Source organism: Varanus komodoensis, unplaced genomic scaffold, assembly GCF_004798865.1.
Source record: "Varanus komodoensis strain SLA01 unplaced genomic scaffold, ASM479886v1 scaffold7_1, whole genome shotgun sequence".
NCBI lineage: Eukaryota > Metazoa > Chordata > Lepidosauria > Squamata > Varanidae > Varanus > Varanus komodoensis.
This window is the reverse complement of record NW_025336479.1, coordinates 17702403-17719850: the sequence shown is the minus strand read 5'-3', so window position 1 is coordinate 17719850 and position 17448 is coordinate 17702403. Positions and strand designations below refer to the sequence as shown.

At 40.8% G+C, this 17448-nt stretch overlaps 1 protein-coding gene across 1 annotated transcript in view; it reads right to left on the bottom strand.

Annotated features, from left to right (window-relative positions):
* Window positions 1-17448, bottom strand: part of TENM2 (teneurin transmembrane protein 2) — a 730807-nt gene that overhangs the window by 82049 nt on the left and 631310 nt on the right. The window contains exon 15 of the mRNA XM_044454098.1: window positions 5285-5431. Coding sequence (XP_044310033.1) covers window positions 5285-5431 — 147 coding nt within the window. The remainder of the gene's footprint in view (window positions 1-5284; window positions 5432-17448) is intronic.

Genomic DNA, 17448 nt, shown 5'->3' with positions numbered 1-17448 from the left:
GGAAGATTTTTATTAGCCCCTCATGAAGAACTGTCAAAGAATTTCAAAAGAGCCCCTCCTATGGAGAGGAAAAATCCTGTCTCATGTGGCAGGAACCCCTCCCCGCTTAACGCTTAGCTCAGTCACAAGTTTGCTGTGTGACACCGGGTAAGTACTTCAGGCATATTTTGAAAACAGCTTTCACAATGGAGGCTGAAATCGCTAGTAGTCTTAAAACATCTAAAGAAAGTGACTGGTTCAGACCTTATCTTGCTTCACACATTCACAGCTCCAATGACTTGAAAAGGTTACAACACTTTCAATATTGGTATAAGCGGCATAAATACATCGCTACGGAATGGGTACGATTTGGGTATCTGATTCACTTTTGTAGAAGCTTATGTATAATTGCTCCAAAGCTGTACTTTTATATATGTGCACTGCATATGTATCCATTGCTAAGGAGAAATATGCAAACAGATAAAAATGGTGTATGCAAATAGCATGACAAATACCCTATATGAAGGTAATCCTGCAGGGAAACCGCATTCTGTAACTGTGAGATAGATGCTGGGTACATGACAACGTATGTTTCTGGTAGTTTCGGGCCAGAATCTAATGGGTGCAGACATTCCTGCTAATTCTTTCCACCCTAGTGATTCCCTTTCTTAAGTGGTGGGTCCTGCCAATTCCATTACGTAGACAGGACTTGCTGCTTACTCATCCTAGGGAAATCCCCAAAATGAGTGGAAACGTTCATCTGTGGAAGGAGGTGGGTCAGCAGTACTCCCTTATATCAAATATGCCAACCTGCTCCTTCCCAAAATTAGCATTTGTGCTCACTTTTGGGGTATCTGGAAGCATCAAATCCTGGGAAATCTCCCTGACTGAACAGCTTTAGGGAAAAATGATTGATTTGCTTTGAAGTCCGAAAATGCAAGCAAACTGCAGTAACTTAAATCAATGATTGCTTTGACAATATTATTTCATGTACTTGGGGGTAAACCCTTGCCAACATGGCTCTGTGTAAAGGAGAAGGGCAAGTACAAAAGGGAATCACTTAAATATGGATTGAATGGAACAATTCACACAGGTGGATGTATTTCTACAGAATGACTAGAATTGTCTCTGTGCTAAAGGAGTCAAAACGGATACAGTGAGCACTGGGTGTACCATTGCTACTAAGATACATGTTAGGAGTGCACATGTTAGGAGTGTACCACTGGATTTCTCTCCCAGCTTTCATGGGTACTAAGAACACTTGTGCTGATTTACACATAATGATGGCCATAGTTTATTTAACACTATTTGTTGCACTGTGGAAAGTCTGGTAGATAACTGAACTAACCATGGCTTCTTTTTTCAATCCCAAGAGCTTTCCCTACTGTATTTCAAACTGCACTGTTGAAGAAATGACATATAAAATGAATACATGCAAACACAGACATAAACACCTCGGTAGGCTGCTGAAACAGTCCGTATTTTATACTGTCAAGTTGTCCCCCAAATAGCCTAGAATGCCCTGTCCTTCACAGCCTTGCTCAGCCACTCCATGGAGTCAATCCCTCTCATATTTGCTCTTTTTCTTTTTCTTTTTCTACCTTCAACATGTGCTCGCATGTCTTCTCTAGTGAGTCTTACCTTCTTAAATTTCAACAATGTTAGTTTCATCATTTTTGCTTCTAAAGAAAGTTCTGAGTTGATCCAGAACCCACTTGTTCATCAGCCTGTCCATCAAGGGCATTATCAAAGTTCTCCTCCAGCACCACACATCAATTTTCTTCCAGTAAGCTTTCTTCACTGACCAGCCTTCACACCCATACACAGTACGGATTATCTTGACCTTGGTCACCAGGGATATGTCCTTACACTTGACGATCTTTTCTAAATACTTCATTGCTTCCCTTCCAGGTCTCTGCTGTCTACAGATTTCTTGGCTGCAGTACCCATCTGAATTGATGGCTGAGCCAAGGAATGGAATATATTTCACTATTTCAATTTTTTTGTTCCTAAAAATAAAGTTCTGTAATTCTTCTGTACTCTTTTTTGTTTTTGTTTTCTTGTGAATCAGCCATGGTCCTCCTTTTGCACATTCTTTCTCACTTTTAGCAGAAATTACAATTCAATTGTTGCTTTCTACAAGTAATATGACATTGGCTGCATATCTTAAATTACTGTATATCTTCCACCAATTTTTACTCCTTCCTCTGATCCTATTCCAGCTTTGCTTATTATATGTTCTGTGCACAGACTGGCCAGGTAACCCACTGAGTGATGCCTTTGCCTATAGAAAATAATTCTTCTTCATATTCTGTCCACATAGTAGGTGCTTACACATCAGGACAAACAAATGCTGAGGCATACCCATTTGTTTCAGGACCATTCATAGCTTTCTGTGGTCCACATAGTCAAAAGCTTTACTGTAGTCTATAAAGCATAGACTGATTTTCTCCTGAAATTATTTGATGGACACCCATATTCACTCTGTGGATCTTGAGTGCTTTGTCCTTTTCAGAATTAGCTTGCATATTTTGTCATTCTACATAGGGTAATATTCTTTGTTGCAGCAACTTGAGCATCACTTTGCTTACATGGGAAATTAGTGCAATGGTCCTATACTTGCTGCATACTTAGCATCTCTTTTCTTGAGGACTGGAATGTATATTGAATGTTTCCAGTCTGTGGATCATTGTTTTGTTTTCCAGATTTATTGACATATCCTTGTTAGAATTTGGACCAGTTCAGAATCTGCCATTTGGATTCGGCAGATGCTGGGGTCCTAATAGTATCCTACCTAGTGCTTACAATTTTACAATTAGAAATATTGCAGCTTTTCCTTATAAGATTCCTCCTTGAAGGGGTTTTTCATCCTTTTATCTCTTTTGTACAGTTTTTCCATATATTGTTTCCACTTTCTCTTTATTTCCTGCTGGTTAGATAGTATATTCCCCTGTTTGTCTTTCTGTATTCCTGTTGTGTCACCTTTTACTTTTGCTTCTCATCTATCCTTAGCAATTGTGTTTCTTCAGTTATCCATCTAGCCCTCCCCATCCCCCTTTTTCCCTTTTTGCTACAGGAATTGTCTTTCCTAAGAATGTCTGTGGTTTCAGTCCACAGTTCTTCTGGCTCTTGATAACCAACTGAGTTCAGCAATGCAAATGTGTTCTTTACACAGATTTTAATTTTCTCAGGAATGTTGTTTAAGTTGTATTTTGGTACTGTGCTTCTATTAGTGATCTTTTTCATCTTTGCTCTGATTTTTGATATATTGAGAATTCATGGTCACTACCACACTCTGCTCCTGGTCTTGTTTTGGCAGCAGAGAGACAGATTTTCCATCTCTTGATTTCAATTGCATAACCTGTTTCATTTCTATATTGGCCAGTGACATCCACAAATACAGTTCTCTAATAGACTGACGTATGTATGTATGACACTTATGATATTTATGGCTGTTGGCTTCACAGAATTCTAGGAGTCATTCTCCTGTTTTGTTTCTGACCCCAATCCAAATTATCACACAATATTTGATTCTGTTGTTTCCCAGTTTTGCATTCCAATCACCTATGATTATCAGCATGTCTCATTTTCATTTCCTCTTGAACACCTACATGAAACTTTTTGATGCCTTCTTCAGCATCTGTTGACAGATTGTAAACTGGAACAGCAGTTACACTGGCAGCTTTTTGGAGAATTTTCATTAATATGGTTCAGTTGGATTTTGCCTTATAGTTCCTTACTACATATTTTCTTCTGATACATCTTTACTCAGTACTTCTTTTGAGTTTGTCATTTACACAGTGTTTGTTTGACTGAAAATATCCCATTCTTGTTCACTTTAGTTTGCTCATACCAAGTACTGTGATGTTTAACCGTTCCATTTTTGCTGCACAGTTTCCAGCAAAACTGTGGAACGTGATTCATACCTTCATTTACATTCCAGCATCAGACTTTCCTTTTGCCTTTGTGCACGTCAGCCACCAGACTTCCTTTCAGCTTTGATCTAGTTCTGCCATTAGCAACAGCACTAGTCATACTTGTCCTTTGCTCTTCCCCAGTAGCTAGTTGTGTGCCTTCTGACCTAGAACTCTCTTTTTGGTACTATCTTTTGTTTCAGTTAAGATTATTTCATCAATCCAAAGCGAGTAAATTGTTTTTCAAGGTGAGAAAATAGGAGTGGTTTGCCATTCTTCTGCATAGTACTAGCCAGAGTTACCTTGAGCATCATTGCCATTTTCTGTGAAAAGTCCTCTGTCAGTGTCACCTCCAGCTACTGTTGCTGCCCAGGAGCTACTCTTCAGATGTTTCTCTGCCCCACCACCATTAGATATATCCATTCTTTTCTGCAGATGTGACTGTTAGTACTGAAAAGGGTGGCTGCCTCTTATTGGAGTCTCTACTTTGGCCATTTTGCCTTGGGTAACCCTGCTAGGAGACCCGCCTAATGAAAATGTCCGCCTCCGGGTGGCTCTGACACTCTCAAACCCACTTGCCATGTTAAGTTGTGGATCATATGCAACAGCCCATGTTTTAGGTAACCAAAAGTTCACAATCCAACAGCAACCATGTGTTCTCTTTCTGGGGTCATTGTGACTACACTGTTTGATAGTGTAGATCGGTTCACCTAAATCAACAACCCAGATCTCAATCATCCATACCATAGATTTTGAGTATGTCCAGTCCCAGGTGATACAGAAACATGAAGACAAGAATTTCTATATTTTACCAATGAAGAGTTCAATAAAAATGATACATGGCTAAGCTCCTGCATCATAATTAAATTAAACAATCACATCAATATGCTGTTCCATTTAAATACCTTCTGCACCTGTGAACTGTAGCATATAAAGTATTTGGTGTTATCTTTGCCCTGAATTCTAACTTCTTTGCCCCTAACAGAAGTTAAACAATACCTTTCAAGGTATGCGGCTTAATCATCAGTGCTTTAGTTTGAATTAACTGTAGGAAATACTGGTATTTCTGGAATTTTAGGTCACGAAGGTCTACATCTGAAGGTACCATTGTGTCCTAAACTCTATGCAAGTCTTAACTGTAAACTCCAGTAACAAAACCTGAGTTTTGCCAGAGATGAATCAAGCCCTCTATTTTAAAAGAAGGCTTTCAGGTCACATCAATTTCCCCACTAGAACTTTAGTTCCTCCATCTCATTTGTTTCAAAGGAAATGTAACAACAACACTTGACAATAGTAGGAGAGGGGGTCTTTCTCTAGTAAAATGACTCATGACGAAACGGCACATAACCCTCTGTTCTTTAGGGGCTGGGAATTGGAAGACTTTTGCTCACCTCCCTCATTATCCTTGTTATCAGCACAGGAGGTTTCCATAGCAACATTGCATCCAGGCCCTCTCCAGCCGGTCTGGCAGACACACTGCCAGCTGTTCTGACCGAGTGTGCATCTCCCATTGCCATTGCACAAATCAGGGCAGCCATCTGGTTGAAGAAACGAAGAAGATAAGTACAAGAAATACTGATTTGCACCAAGAATCTACACACTAGACACATTAGACAATGTTACTGTGCACTCAAAAAGAACGCTAGATGCTGCATAAGATATACTTGCTTGTGTAAGGAGCATCCTTTTGCTGAGAAAATGACCACAGGACAAAAGAATCAACAGTGAAATAATCCATGAAAATATATGCAGCTTTATATGTCAAAAATTTATCTTGAGGATCCATTTCAAAAGCAAAGCCAAGTGCAAGTTTCTACTGGTTGTTAAAACTTTTCTCTATTTTTTCTGAGGAATACCTGGCTGAAAATATGATATTTTGCAATTTCTGCATTAGCATTATGATTTTTAATTTTGTACGAGAATCAGAGGCTGCAGTTGGAGCTTCTACAGAGTAGTATAAAAAACAGAGAATAAGTGTCACAATCTGACCTTCTGGAGTTGAGGCACAATTCACAACCTTTTATTTCAATAATTCCTATAATTAGCTTTCAGAGCCATCCTTCACAGATTACCACATAGGTTTTTGACCAGAATCAGCCCATTAGTATCATGACAAACCCATTTAGTCCTGGGTTCAGCACAGAATACATCCCTGTAAGTTCTCAGTTCCAGATCAAACCAGGTTGTTTCCAACCATGGTAGGCATGGCATGAGTGGAGCTGGCTGGAGCCAGGGGTCATACTAGATGGCCCAGGAGACCCCTTCTGACTCATTGTGTTTCTATATTTGTATGTTTCCCAGGTTACCAGTCTGTTGCTTCCAGCAAAATCAGCCAGTTGCTCTAGTTTAAGCTGAAAGCAATGGCCACTAAAGATCAATATTGGACATTTGAGCTTGGCAGAGAAACCTAGGTCTCAGATGCTTGCTGTGCATCTGGGACACTTCTGCTCTGCACTGATGATGCAAGCTAGCACACACCCTTGAAACTTCCTCGGCCGCAGAAATGGTGGTCTCTTCCTGCTGCTCTGTTCCTTTGGAAGACACCTTTGGTCAAGAAGTTGAGGCCTCTTGCAAGACAGTTCTCCCAGGTAGGCAGTATCGGTGCCCCTCAGCTAACCCTCTGTCAGTTCATAAGCCAGTGGAATGACTGGAAGACTGAAGCCTGAGGTGTCCAGCTTCCAAGGGCTGGGTCTGACTCAATATTTTCCCCGTCTGACTCATAACTGGGGTCACAGGCTATAGCAGCCCTGTCCCCAAGACTGGGACAAGGTATCACAACAAGCATACTCTAGTTTAACCCATATCCCTGAACAAAAACTTGAGGGTACTATTAACCATTGTGGTCATATATGGTTCCGCAATACAACCACATCCAAGGATAATTGGGCACTCTATACCAATATGGTAACAGGGAGAAGATTGAGAGTTCTTGCTTTCTGCATTGCTTACATACTTCCTTAAACAAACATGATTCAAGGGCTGAAGTTATTAAATGTAATATTTCCTATCAAACTAATTTCAGTCATGGATTAAACTAGACTGAACACACACAGTCTTGGTATCTCTATCACACATGCACATGTGCATGTGCACACGCATACATGTGCGTGCACAGAGAGAGAAAGAGAGTTTGAACATGTTTAAAAACATACTGATTACTGTGTGTTATATACTGTCGAATGATTTCTGACTTATGGTGACTTATGAATGAAAGCCACGCAAAATGTCCTGTCTATGACAGCTCTGTTCAGCCCTTCCAAGATCAAGGCTATGGCAGTCCATATCATATTTGGTCTTTCTTCTTCTTCTTCTGTCTTCAACTTTCCCTAACATTGTCTTCTCCAGGGAGTCTTGCCTTCTCATAAGGTGTCCTTAGCATCTCAGGTTCAGCTTTGTCCTTTTTGCTTCTAGGGAGAGCTCTGTCTTGATTTGATTTAGGACCCACTTGTTCATCTTTCTGTCATTCCGGGGTATTTGCAAAGCTCTCCTCCACCACGTTTCAAATGTATCAATTTTCTTCCTATTACCTTTCTTCACTGTCCAGCTTTCACACCCATACATTGTGATTGGGAATACAGTAGTTTGGATGAGCTTGACCTTGGTCTCCAGTGAAATGGCCTTACACTCGATGATCTTTTCCAGTTCATAGAAACATAGAAACAGAGCGAGTCAGAAGGGACCTCCCGGGCCATCTATTCTGACCTCCGGCACAACCCGGCTCCGCTCACGACATGCCCACCATGTGGATGTCCAGCCTATCCTTGAACACCTGCACCGATGGGGCCCTCTTGTGGAAGCCCATTCCACACGCTCGGGGTTCTGTCAGGAAGTGCTTCCTGGCATCCAAATGGAACCTTGGCTCCCTGAGCTTTGCTCCATTGGAGCGTGTCCTGCCTTCCTCTGCAGGGGAGAACAGGTCTTTACCCACCTCCATGTGACATCCCCTCACATACCTGTATGTCGCTAACAGATCCCCTCTGAGTCTCCTCTTCTCCAGGCTGAAGAGACCCAGTTCCCTCAGTCTTGCCTCATACAGCATCCCCTGCAAACCGGCCACCAACCTTGTGGCCCTATGCTGCACGGACTCCAACCTGGCTATATCCTTTCTGTAATGGGGGGCCCAAAACTGAACACAATACTCCAGTTGTGGGCGCACCATAGTCGTGTAGAGTGGTAGTAATACCTCTCTTGATCTAGAAGCCACACTTTGGGCTATGCAACCAAGGGTGGCGTTCGCCCTCTTGACCACCGCATCACACTGCTGACTCATGTTTAGCCTGCGGTCAACCAGTACCCCGAAGTCCCTTTCACAAGTGCTGCTCTCAAGCCACTTGTCACCTAACCTGTACTCATGACAGCTATTCCTATGCCCCAAGTGCAAGACCTTGCACTTATGCACATTGAACACCATCCTGTTGTCTCCTGCCCACTTCCATAGTCTGTTCAGATCCTTTTGGATCTGGAGTACCTGCTCCTCAGTTGTGGCCACTGCTCCAGTTTTAGTGTCATCTGCTAATTTGATCAGCTGACTGTTCACCCCTTCTTCCATGTCGTTAGTGAAAAGTTCCTTCATTGCTGCTTCTTCAAGTTTCAGTCTTTGAATTTCTTGGCTGCAGTCTCCCTTTGAATTGAAGACTGAGCCAAGGTATGTGAAATCTTTCACTGATTACTATAACAGCCAAACATTAAACTACTCTATAGCAATCATGGCCATGTTTACGTAAGGTGAGGTGTTGGTGGGGGTGAAAGCCTCTCCTATTCCAAAATGCAACAAGTTTAAGGGTGAAATAGCATGCATGTTTAGATGAAAAAAAGTCCTACAACTCCCAACAGCCTCCAGGCAGCTATGCTACCTGGGAAATGCTAGGAATGCTAGACAGGAACCTAATTGCTGAAATCCCATCCACAAATTGGAGGCAAAATTTCCAAAGAAATGTGCATGTCTGGTTGAAATCTTGATGGGTGACTTAAAATGTTGTGAACCACCACCCAGAGAGCTTCAGCTATAGGCAGTACAGAAATGTAATATCGCCTCCTCCTTCTCAGTAGCTGTTTAATGACTGTGATAGATATGGTCCAATGATCTCATAACTTGAGGTGCCACTGGCTCAAAATTCATTTGTCAATCTGAACAAGAACTACGCACAATCAGAGGTAATGTACCACTACCAAAACAATGTTTTACTTGATGGAGAAGTAAGTGGAAGGGCTTGGATGGTGAATGAATATGGACAGTATTTTTATCAGGATTTTAGCCACCACCAGCTAAGGTATGTTTGCATGTTTGCTGCATTGCAGTCTCTTCAAATGGCTTGTCATGAGGCCATGCACAAGGTACCAATGCAATAAAATGCGTTCTGGGACCTGTGAGAGCTATTAATATCTATATGATTTATGTAATGGAGGACAAATCACTGCCATGGAAAACAACATAAGCCCACTGAAATCACAATTACAGTAAAAATTAGCAATCATTTGAGGCTTTATCTTAAGAAACTGAAGTAATCTGGCACAATGAAAAGTTAGATACTTTCAGAAAGGGCACTAATCTTTGTCATTATTTTAAATGATTTTCTTCAATATTTTTAAAAACAGCCTCGCTACTTAACCATGACCTCATTTCATTTTGGCATGCAGAATTATAAGGAAGCTAACCATCTCTATAAATCCCTCTAGACAATCTGTAAAATGAATAACTATGCTTTCCTTGAGCAAATGTGCATCACAGTAAGCCATCCTGAGAATTACCAACAGCGGGTTGGATGTGCACAGAAGAACTCACGGTACCCAAGGCAGATAACTGGGGTATGGTGAGTTTTCAAGGGATGAGGAAGCTGGTTTAAAATCCACAGCTGAAATGCAAAGACCAGTGAACCCAGAGATAAGAGGTTTCAAATACTGTGGCAAAGCTTTGAAAGCAGGCTAATGAGGAGGAGGATGGACCTAGCATTAGTAATCCCAGGGTACTGTGTAAGTTCAAGAGGACAGACCAGCTGAGAAGCATCAGATGCTCCAAGTTACTAGTCATAAAAAAAGGGTTGGTTTGTGCACTTCAGTTTGGAATCAACGTACCATTAAGTCACCTTTTTCTAATAACAGTATTCCAACTTTACTTGTTTCTTTTGTTATTGATTTATGCAATATACTTTATTGCATTTTAAGGCTATCCTGCTGACTGGTCAACCACCTTGTCCTGTCTTACTGCAAATGCTTGCTGTAGTTTCTTCCCTTTTCCCTTTTTTCAAGTTTTTTTGCTCTCCAAGTTAACAGTCCTTCCAAATTGGCCAAGTAGCACATTGGAGGGGCTGTGAATGGATCGGCACTGTTTAAAAAGAAAAGGAAAGCATAAACCATTGCCTTTAAAATAGCTTTGTTAGTTTTGTGCAAGAGAAGAGGTGTGCACTTGCAGGGGCCAAGAAGGGAAGCCTTACCTCAGCAAAATCCTAAGAGGTGTATACTGTCAGAATGCAGCAAGCAACAAACATGGACATTAATCCAGAGAAACCCATAGGTTTATTTTTTACTTCATGCTCTGAGTTATGAAGGGAGCTGTGAAAAGGGGCTCTCTCAAAGGGCCTGAAGGGTCTTTGCTTGCAAAAGGGGTAGCCAGTAGATCAAAGCTGATCAGATCATTCAGGTTTTTAGTTTGGACCTGATTCTTTTCAGTGTTCTCACATTTCTTCATCTCCTCCCAAGACTGTAAGTGTTAAAAGCAAGAGAAAAGGTGCATTTATGGGAGCATAGAGCTTTGACAGCTGTCAAAATTTAGCTTCCTTTTATAATGAGCATTTTGACAGGGCTAACTGCTTTTTTTGCATGTACATATGCATCAACACAGCACCCTTAAATCTGTGCCTAAGAAGAATGTATTCGTATCAGTTTTAGGCAGAAGGGAATGAGACACCTCAGTTAAGGTAGTGTGCATCTAATACTCACCAAAAGTTCTATCTAATAAGGACTATTGCTCTCTGAAAAGCAAATTGTTTGCTTTCCCTTCACAGCTAGTGCTTGGTTTCTCTGTAGTTACTGCCAACTGTGTGATATTCTGTAATGTGGAGTTATTTCTCATTAGCACAGAGAAGGCCAACTCACTCATCTTATGATGGCCAAGGATCACCACTGTCTAATAAAGCCTGTAAGTGTCCTTCTGTTGCTCATAACCCTAGACTGTACAGTTCACACTCTTCAGACTGAGAAAGAAATGTTTACATTACACATGCACAAAAGGAAGCAAGGGCTCTGTACTCTAAAACACATCTTGAAGACATTTTACTTTGCCTCTTGGCATGTCATGCATGCTGTTTGAGCAACTATAATGATACTGTATCAAGGGAGGCATCATGCTGGAGGACACCTGATTTGTTTTAAATGTAAAATGAGCATTAATTGTGAATATACACTCTGGGCTTTCTTGTTCAGGGGAAACTGGAGAGAGATAAACAGATCACAGTAGCACAGTCCCCCCCGCCCCACAGAACATCTGAGCAAGATGAAAACATGAACAGTAGGACGCCAGAAAAATCTCTGAGAAGTTTTCATTGCAGCTGGGAATTAATGGACATGTCTTTGCTTTTAGCTTGAAGAATGAAGGAAAGAACACTATAACAGGCATGGTGTTGCTAGGAAACACTGCACCACCGCTGCAAAGTTCATTCCATTTGTGGCCTTCCAGAGACAGACTTATATTCCAGAAGTACACACACACACACACACACACGTTTTTCCATTAAAAAGTATAATAAATACATAAAAGCAAGCAGAGAGATAAGTCACAATGTGGTCTAATTATTTACGTCAACAAGGGTTGTTTTGTGCGTATATGTGTGCTTGTCCCCTTTAAAAGGCTGTATAAATGGAAGATAAATTGAGCTTCATCAAAAAGCTCTAAGTGCAAAGTCAGGTAGTGGGCACTCTGCAGCTTCTTTAAAAATGCACAAAAACACATGCAAAATTATCTATACCTGAATATTTATTTGGCAAGCAATCAAAAATGTTGTGCTAGCCATATGTTAAAAAACTGAACAAACAACAGCAACAACAGCAAAACTCTCTCCTAAGTGCCCGTTTATGAAATATCTGTATATCTGCACAATTAACTGTGGAATAATTATATTTAAAGTATGTCTATTATTTTCCTGCAAAATACTTACATCTGAGTCCAAATCATTTGCTTCTAAGAACTTCCTAATTATGCATAATGGCTACTGGTGATGGCTGGAATGTTTATGTTCACCTAGGAGGAACACAGAGCTCTTTCCCAGAGTACCCTGAAAAATTTAAATAAACAGATGTGTCTTGGAATGATCCCAACATTCCAGTGCAAAGCTGAAACTCGTATCTGTAATTGCTGACTCTTACAAGTGGAACTTTGTTGCATCAGGACCAGTCACACTGGGAGTAGAAATGAGAAGGCCAAACAAGTCTGAAAACATTAGAAAAAAAGCCAATTCTCCTGCCCCCTGAAAGTGGGTTTTTTTTTTCCTGAAACACTGATTTTTTTAGTATTTAACACAAGGTGTTTACATACCATTACCCAACCCTGTATTCTCCCGAAAATAATGTCTAGAATTGTAGTAATAGGCCTGCGTAAAAATAAAGCCTAGAGATATAAAATGTCTCAAATTAATTAAACCATAAGGGAAAAAGTATGATCTTCAGCATAGTTATTTCTATTATCCTTATTAAAATTATTGTTCTAATATACCATGCTCAATTTCCCAACATGTGAGTAAAATAATCATATTTTTACAAGAAAGAATATGTGCATTCTGCATAGTTTGCGTTTTGTTCAGCAGTCCAGTGGTTCTGGGAGTTTTCTGGTTATGTATGCAGCAGCCATTGTAGCTCCAACACAGTGGAAGCTGGTGGCGTCAATGTCAGTGGGGTGGTGTAGCCATTCCATTAGTATTCGTGCCCAATCCCAAAAAAGGTTCAGCAACATTAACACCTCTTTTAAAGTTCAGCCTGAAACCTGGATGAACTATTCCACTCCCATTTGAGCCACCAGCCACTGCAGCTTTAACCTAAAACTAATGCATGAACAGGGGAAAACAACTTAGGTTATCCCAATACTGTCACTAAATGAGACAGAAAAGCATGGAGCATGCATATTTCACCTATGCTTCTGCTACTTTTGCTGCTGCTGCACCTCCTCCTCTTCCTCCTCTTAACCAAATGAAACTTGGAGGCTTGGGTCTGCCACTGTTTTTAGTACAGTTCTCAACTAAACCTCACCACTAAGAAATGCTGTCCCAGCTATAAAACCTTTTAATTGCTGCCACTAAAATAAACCCGCTTTACTGTCATGAAACTCAGTAGACTGGCTCTTACAGCATATGTATAGGACTGATAGCACCATTATAGACCATGTTTCAAAATGAACAATGAACAAAATGAACAAAAATAAGATGTCTATTAGATCACAGTATTTTCAAAAGTGAGTAACATGTCACTCTTCAAATAGGAAGTTGAAATTGTTTAAATATTCTCTAATTAAGTATAGTTGCCTGCCATTCCCAAAGTGATTTTTCCCCCCTAGCTAAATAAAATCTCAATAGCTTTTCTTTCGAATCAGTATTCTTAAGCTTCACCAGACAAATAGGAACAAGTTTAGGTATTTTTCTAAATAGGAAGAGATACTAAACACCAGTACCTTAGAGGATGGTTTTATAGGAAACTGGAACCTTAGTAAAAGTAGACTCACTCAGACGCACATGCATTGCTGCAACCCTACACATCAGAAATGTGGTAGCAAAAGTTAGGCTACGAGCATGTTATAGGAACAGAAAATCATACTAAAATGGGCCTGACCCATTTGTTTCAAAGAAAATGCTACAGTAACTATGTTGCTTTTGATTTCTTGGCACATATATGAGTAAGTATTTTCATGCCCACTTTGCTGAGTTATATCTGCAACCAAATCCTATTCACACATTGCCTCCACAGAGAAAGAAGGGTTAACATGAGGTTACAATGGCTCAACCCCTGGTACAAAGCCATCAATATCTGGACCTTGATCATGGACATCTTTAGAGACACATTTAAACATGAGCCTTTGTAAACTGTGAATGACTGTAATTAATATGCAGTTATCTGGGCATATACCAGAGGGAACAGACTCATTTCTCTCTTCAATCCTATACATGGAGGGGATGTATGAATTGGGCTGTTGAGTTCATATGTTGTAGGGATCAAAGAACAATCCAAACTGGAAATGTCCTTCTCTGCATAAAACCTTCCTAATCCACCCCCCTCCACCATTATATAACAGAAAATGTCAAAAAGCTATCTTTGTGAAACTATCACCTTCACAGATAAACTGAGCTTATCAGAATTGGCACAGCATGAGCAAATGGGGACAGATTTCTTGAAGAACACCAGCAGTGTGCCTTGACATTACCTAGCAAAACCACATCCCTGGATAAGAAAAAGACTACCTTATCTTGACCTTTTGGTTCTCAGTTTCCCTAAATCAATACTAGAGAAGGATGTGAAAAGGTATTAATTAGGAAACCTCAATTACCAGGCTCTGTTGCTTTGGTATCATAAAACTAAAAACAGATGAGAGAGAGAGCTTGGGCTATTGTGGGTATAAAAATGAATAAATTATGCACACTCTTGTATTAAGCACATACAAATTTCTGTTTTCTGGTACATTAATAAGAAAATATGTACTGGCTTTTCTACTGTACTTTATATATAATGCATAAAAGTTGAAAGTGATCAGGGAGAGGGGAAACATCAAGCAAAAGCCCCCAATTTAACAAGGTTTTCTAACATAGGAAGGAGAGAAATTGAGAACTCCACCCTCAGATGTGGTAATCCAACCTTGAATACTTCTTCCCAGACCCAGAAAAAACTTTTGAGTCTTTTACTTCTCTCATGTCACTGCTCCAATACTGATAGGAGGTATGTTGTGGGCAGATCAAGGAAAGTTTGGGAGTCATATAAGCCAATGTTTTCTTGATCTCCAGACACAATCCTGTTACAGGGAGTGCATGCCATCCATGGAATGGACATATTTTAATCTCCCTCTTATTTGAAAAAAAAATCAAATAAACATGGGGAAGAAAGGAGATAAAGGAAACACAGCTTTTCTTTCTCTTCTGCTCCACTGATTTGCCCCTGGCAGTGCTTTGCATAAAGACAGATTCTCTACCTTTCACTCTTTTGGCCCCACTGGTAGAGTTGGTCTGCAAATCCATTGGTCAAGTGTCAAATATTAATATATAAGAACCTGGAATACAGAGACAGCAGGTTGTTGGCAGACTTGCAATTGTCCCTGGGCTACCACTCTGACAAAGTGTCATACAAGAAGGCAGTGGTGAAAACAATGAAGAAGGACGAGCATGTGCCAGCATACATTAGAAAAACTTAGAGATAGGAAAGAAGGTTTTGGGTCACACAAGACATCTCTCCGCTAGCAAGAACTTTTTCCAGAGAGTATATAGCACATCAGTTTTATACAGTGCCACCATTTTATCTGAAACAAAAATAAGGGCAAATTGAAAACAGCAATAGATGGCTGGAAAAATCAGTATTCATTCAATGCATGTATATTGTACAATATATAAGCTGTTCAATGTCTCCTTTTGGCTTTGTTTATATCCTATTTGGGTAGCTATTTAACTACCTTATTAACACTGTAGCTGCCTTACCCTCCCTCTATAGCTGACATCAGTTAGGGGAGAGGATTTCAATCAGGAAAACAGTACAGGAGAAAATGTGTCTCCCCAAGTCCTCTGATCCTAATCTCTCCTCTGCCCACATCCCACCACAACCTGGCAAAAAGATTTTCAACAAAGAAAAATGTTTGGGGTTTGGCCTCACATTGGTTGCACAACTGGATATGTTGCTTGCTTACTGATCTATAGATGCCAAATCTAATATGATACCACAAGATGTTTCTTCTGGAAAACAACCACAACAAAGCCTGATTTTTTTCCCAATAAAGTTGAAACATCTGCAACTCCTATGGATTATACTTGTACATTCATGAGGAAGTCAGAGCTTAGCATTCCTACAGCCGCATTTCTTCACTACAGCAAGCAGAAAAGCAGTCTTGGATTGCTTTGTTTTTCCCAGGGAACTGATCACAGGCATAGCAGTTGCTTTGTAGTTGTCATAAGCCATTGCACTGTCTCCAGTTTATGGAGACCCCATAAATGAATGCCCTCCATAGTGTCCTATCCTTGACAGCCCTGCTCAGCTCATGAAAACAACTTAGATCAGTACTGTCTAGAACTTAGCTTTGTCAGTGGCACTAGCATTGTGATAAGGAAACATGCAATGAGTTCAGATGCTGTTGCTGGATTCACACAAGATTAAGTAAATCATTTCATATGTAGGAATAATGCACAAAAAACCCCTCAAGCCTAAGCAGGGATAAAAAGTAAATCCTGCCCCAAATCCATTGTGGGAAAGCAGAAACTGCTGGAGATGAAGTGTCATGCAACATGGAGTGCCTGAGGGGGTGAAGAACTGCACTTCTGGGCCACTGTAACATGGAACAGGCTGCTGAAAATGCTGCACGTCGCATGGTAAATGATCCATGACTGAGTAGCCAATAAATTGAGATTGAATGAAACCCACAGGAAACCCTTGCTTTCCTCTCGCAGGGGATTATATTCCAGTTTTGGCATGGGCTCTGTCCAGCAGCACACACTGACTCGAAGACTGCCATTCACATTCTGAGAACAGCAGGGGAAATCCCTTGATATCCTGCTTTGTGAGGCAAGCATTCATCATGATCGAACCATGCTGCTGTACCTCATCTGGCCCAAGCCCATGTTTCTAGGCCCAAAGTTTTCCTCTCTGGTTGTGCTGCTTGCTGCCTTGACTACCCAGACAGAGTGCCACAGTCTGTGAAGCACCCATTGCCTCCATCACGTGACGCTGCACAACCACGGCGGGATTTGCGCTTGAAATATCTGATGTGCTTCAACACTGTGTGTGCAACTACAGCAAAGGGGGTTGCAGACCTGTGTGTGGAAGGCTGTTCCCAAAATGGGAGACAGCTTGGCTGTTATTATGTGGTGGCAGTAACTGAGGCCCACAGCATCTTGTGAAGCTGTGTGGGGTTTGGGGCTGGGTACACTGGGCTGGCAAGCATCACCCTTGTAATAACCGATCAATTCTGCCTTTCCTTGGTGGTAAAATAAAACTTTATATGCTTTAATGTTAACATTCTTGAACTAATTTCCATTTAACACCTGGTACAGTGTAACTATGGGCCACTGTGCAGTGTGACATGCCTCTGTCCAAGGTACTGCTATTTCTATGACTATCAAGTATACAGTACAGATGTGCTTTCGGATTCATGAGTGGTTGAGCAACAGATTAGTCACTGCTTGCATTTCACTTCCTCTTGTTTAACTGGAAAGTATAAGCTGCCACTGAGAAGGCCTTACCACCCTTAGCCTTTCTTGGTGTTGGAACACATGAAGAAAATCCAAAGGAGCTCTCAAACTATGGGAAGGTTTATAGCAAAGGAGATTGTCTTCTTGATAGCTGGGTCTCAAGCCATTTAGGTGTTTCTAGATAAGCACCAGCACCT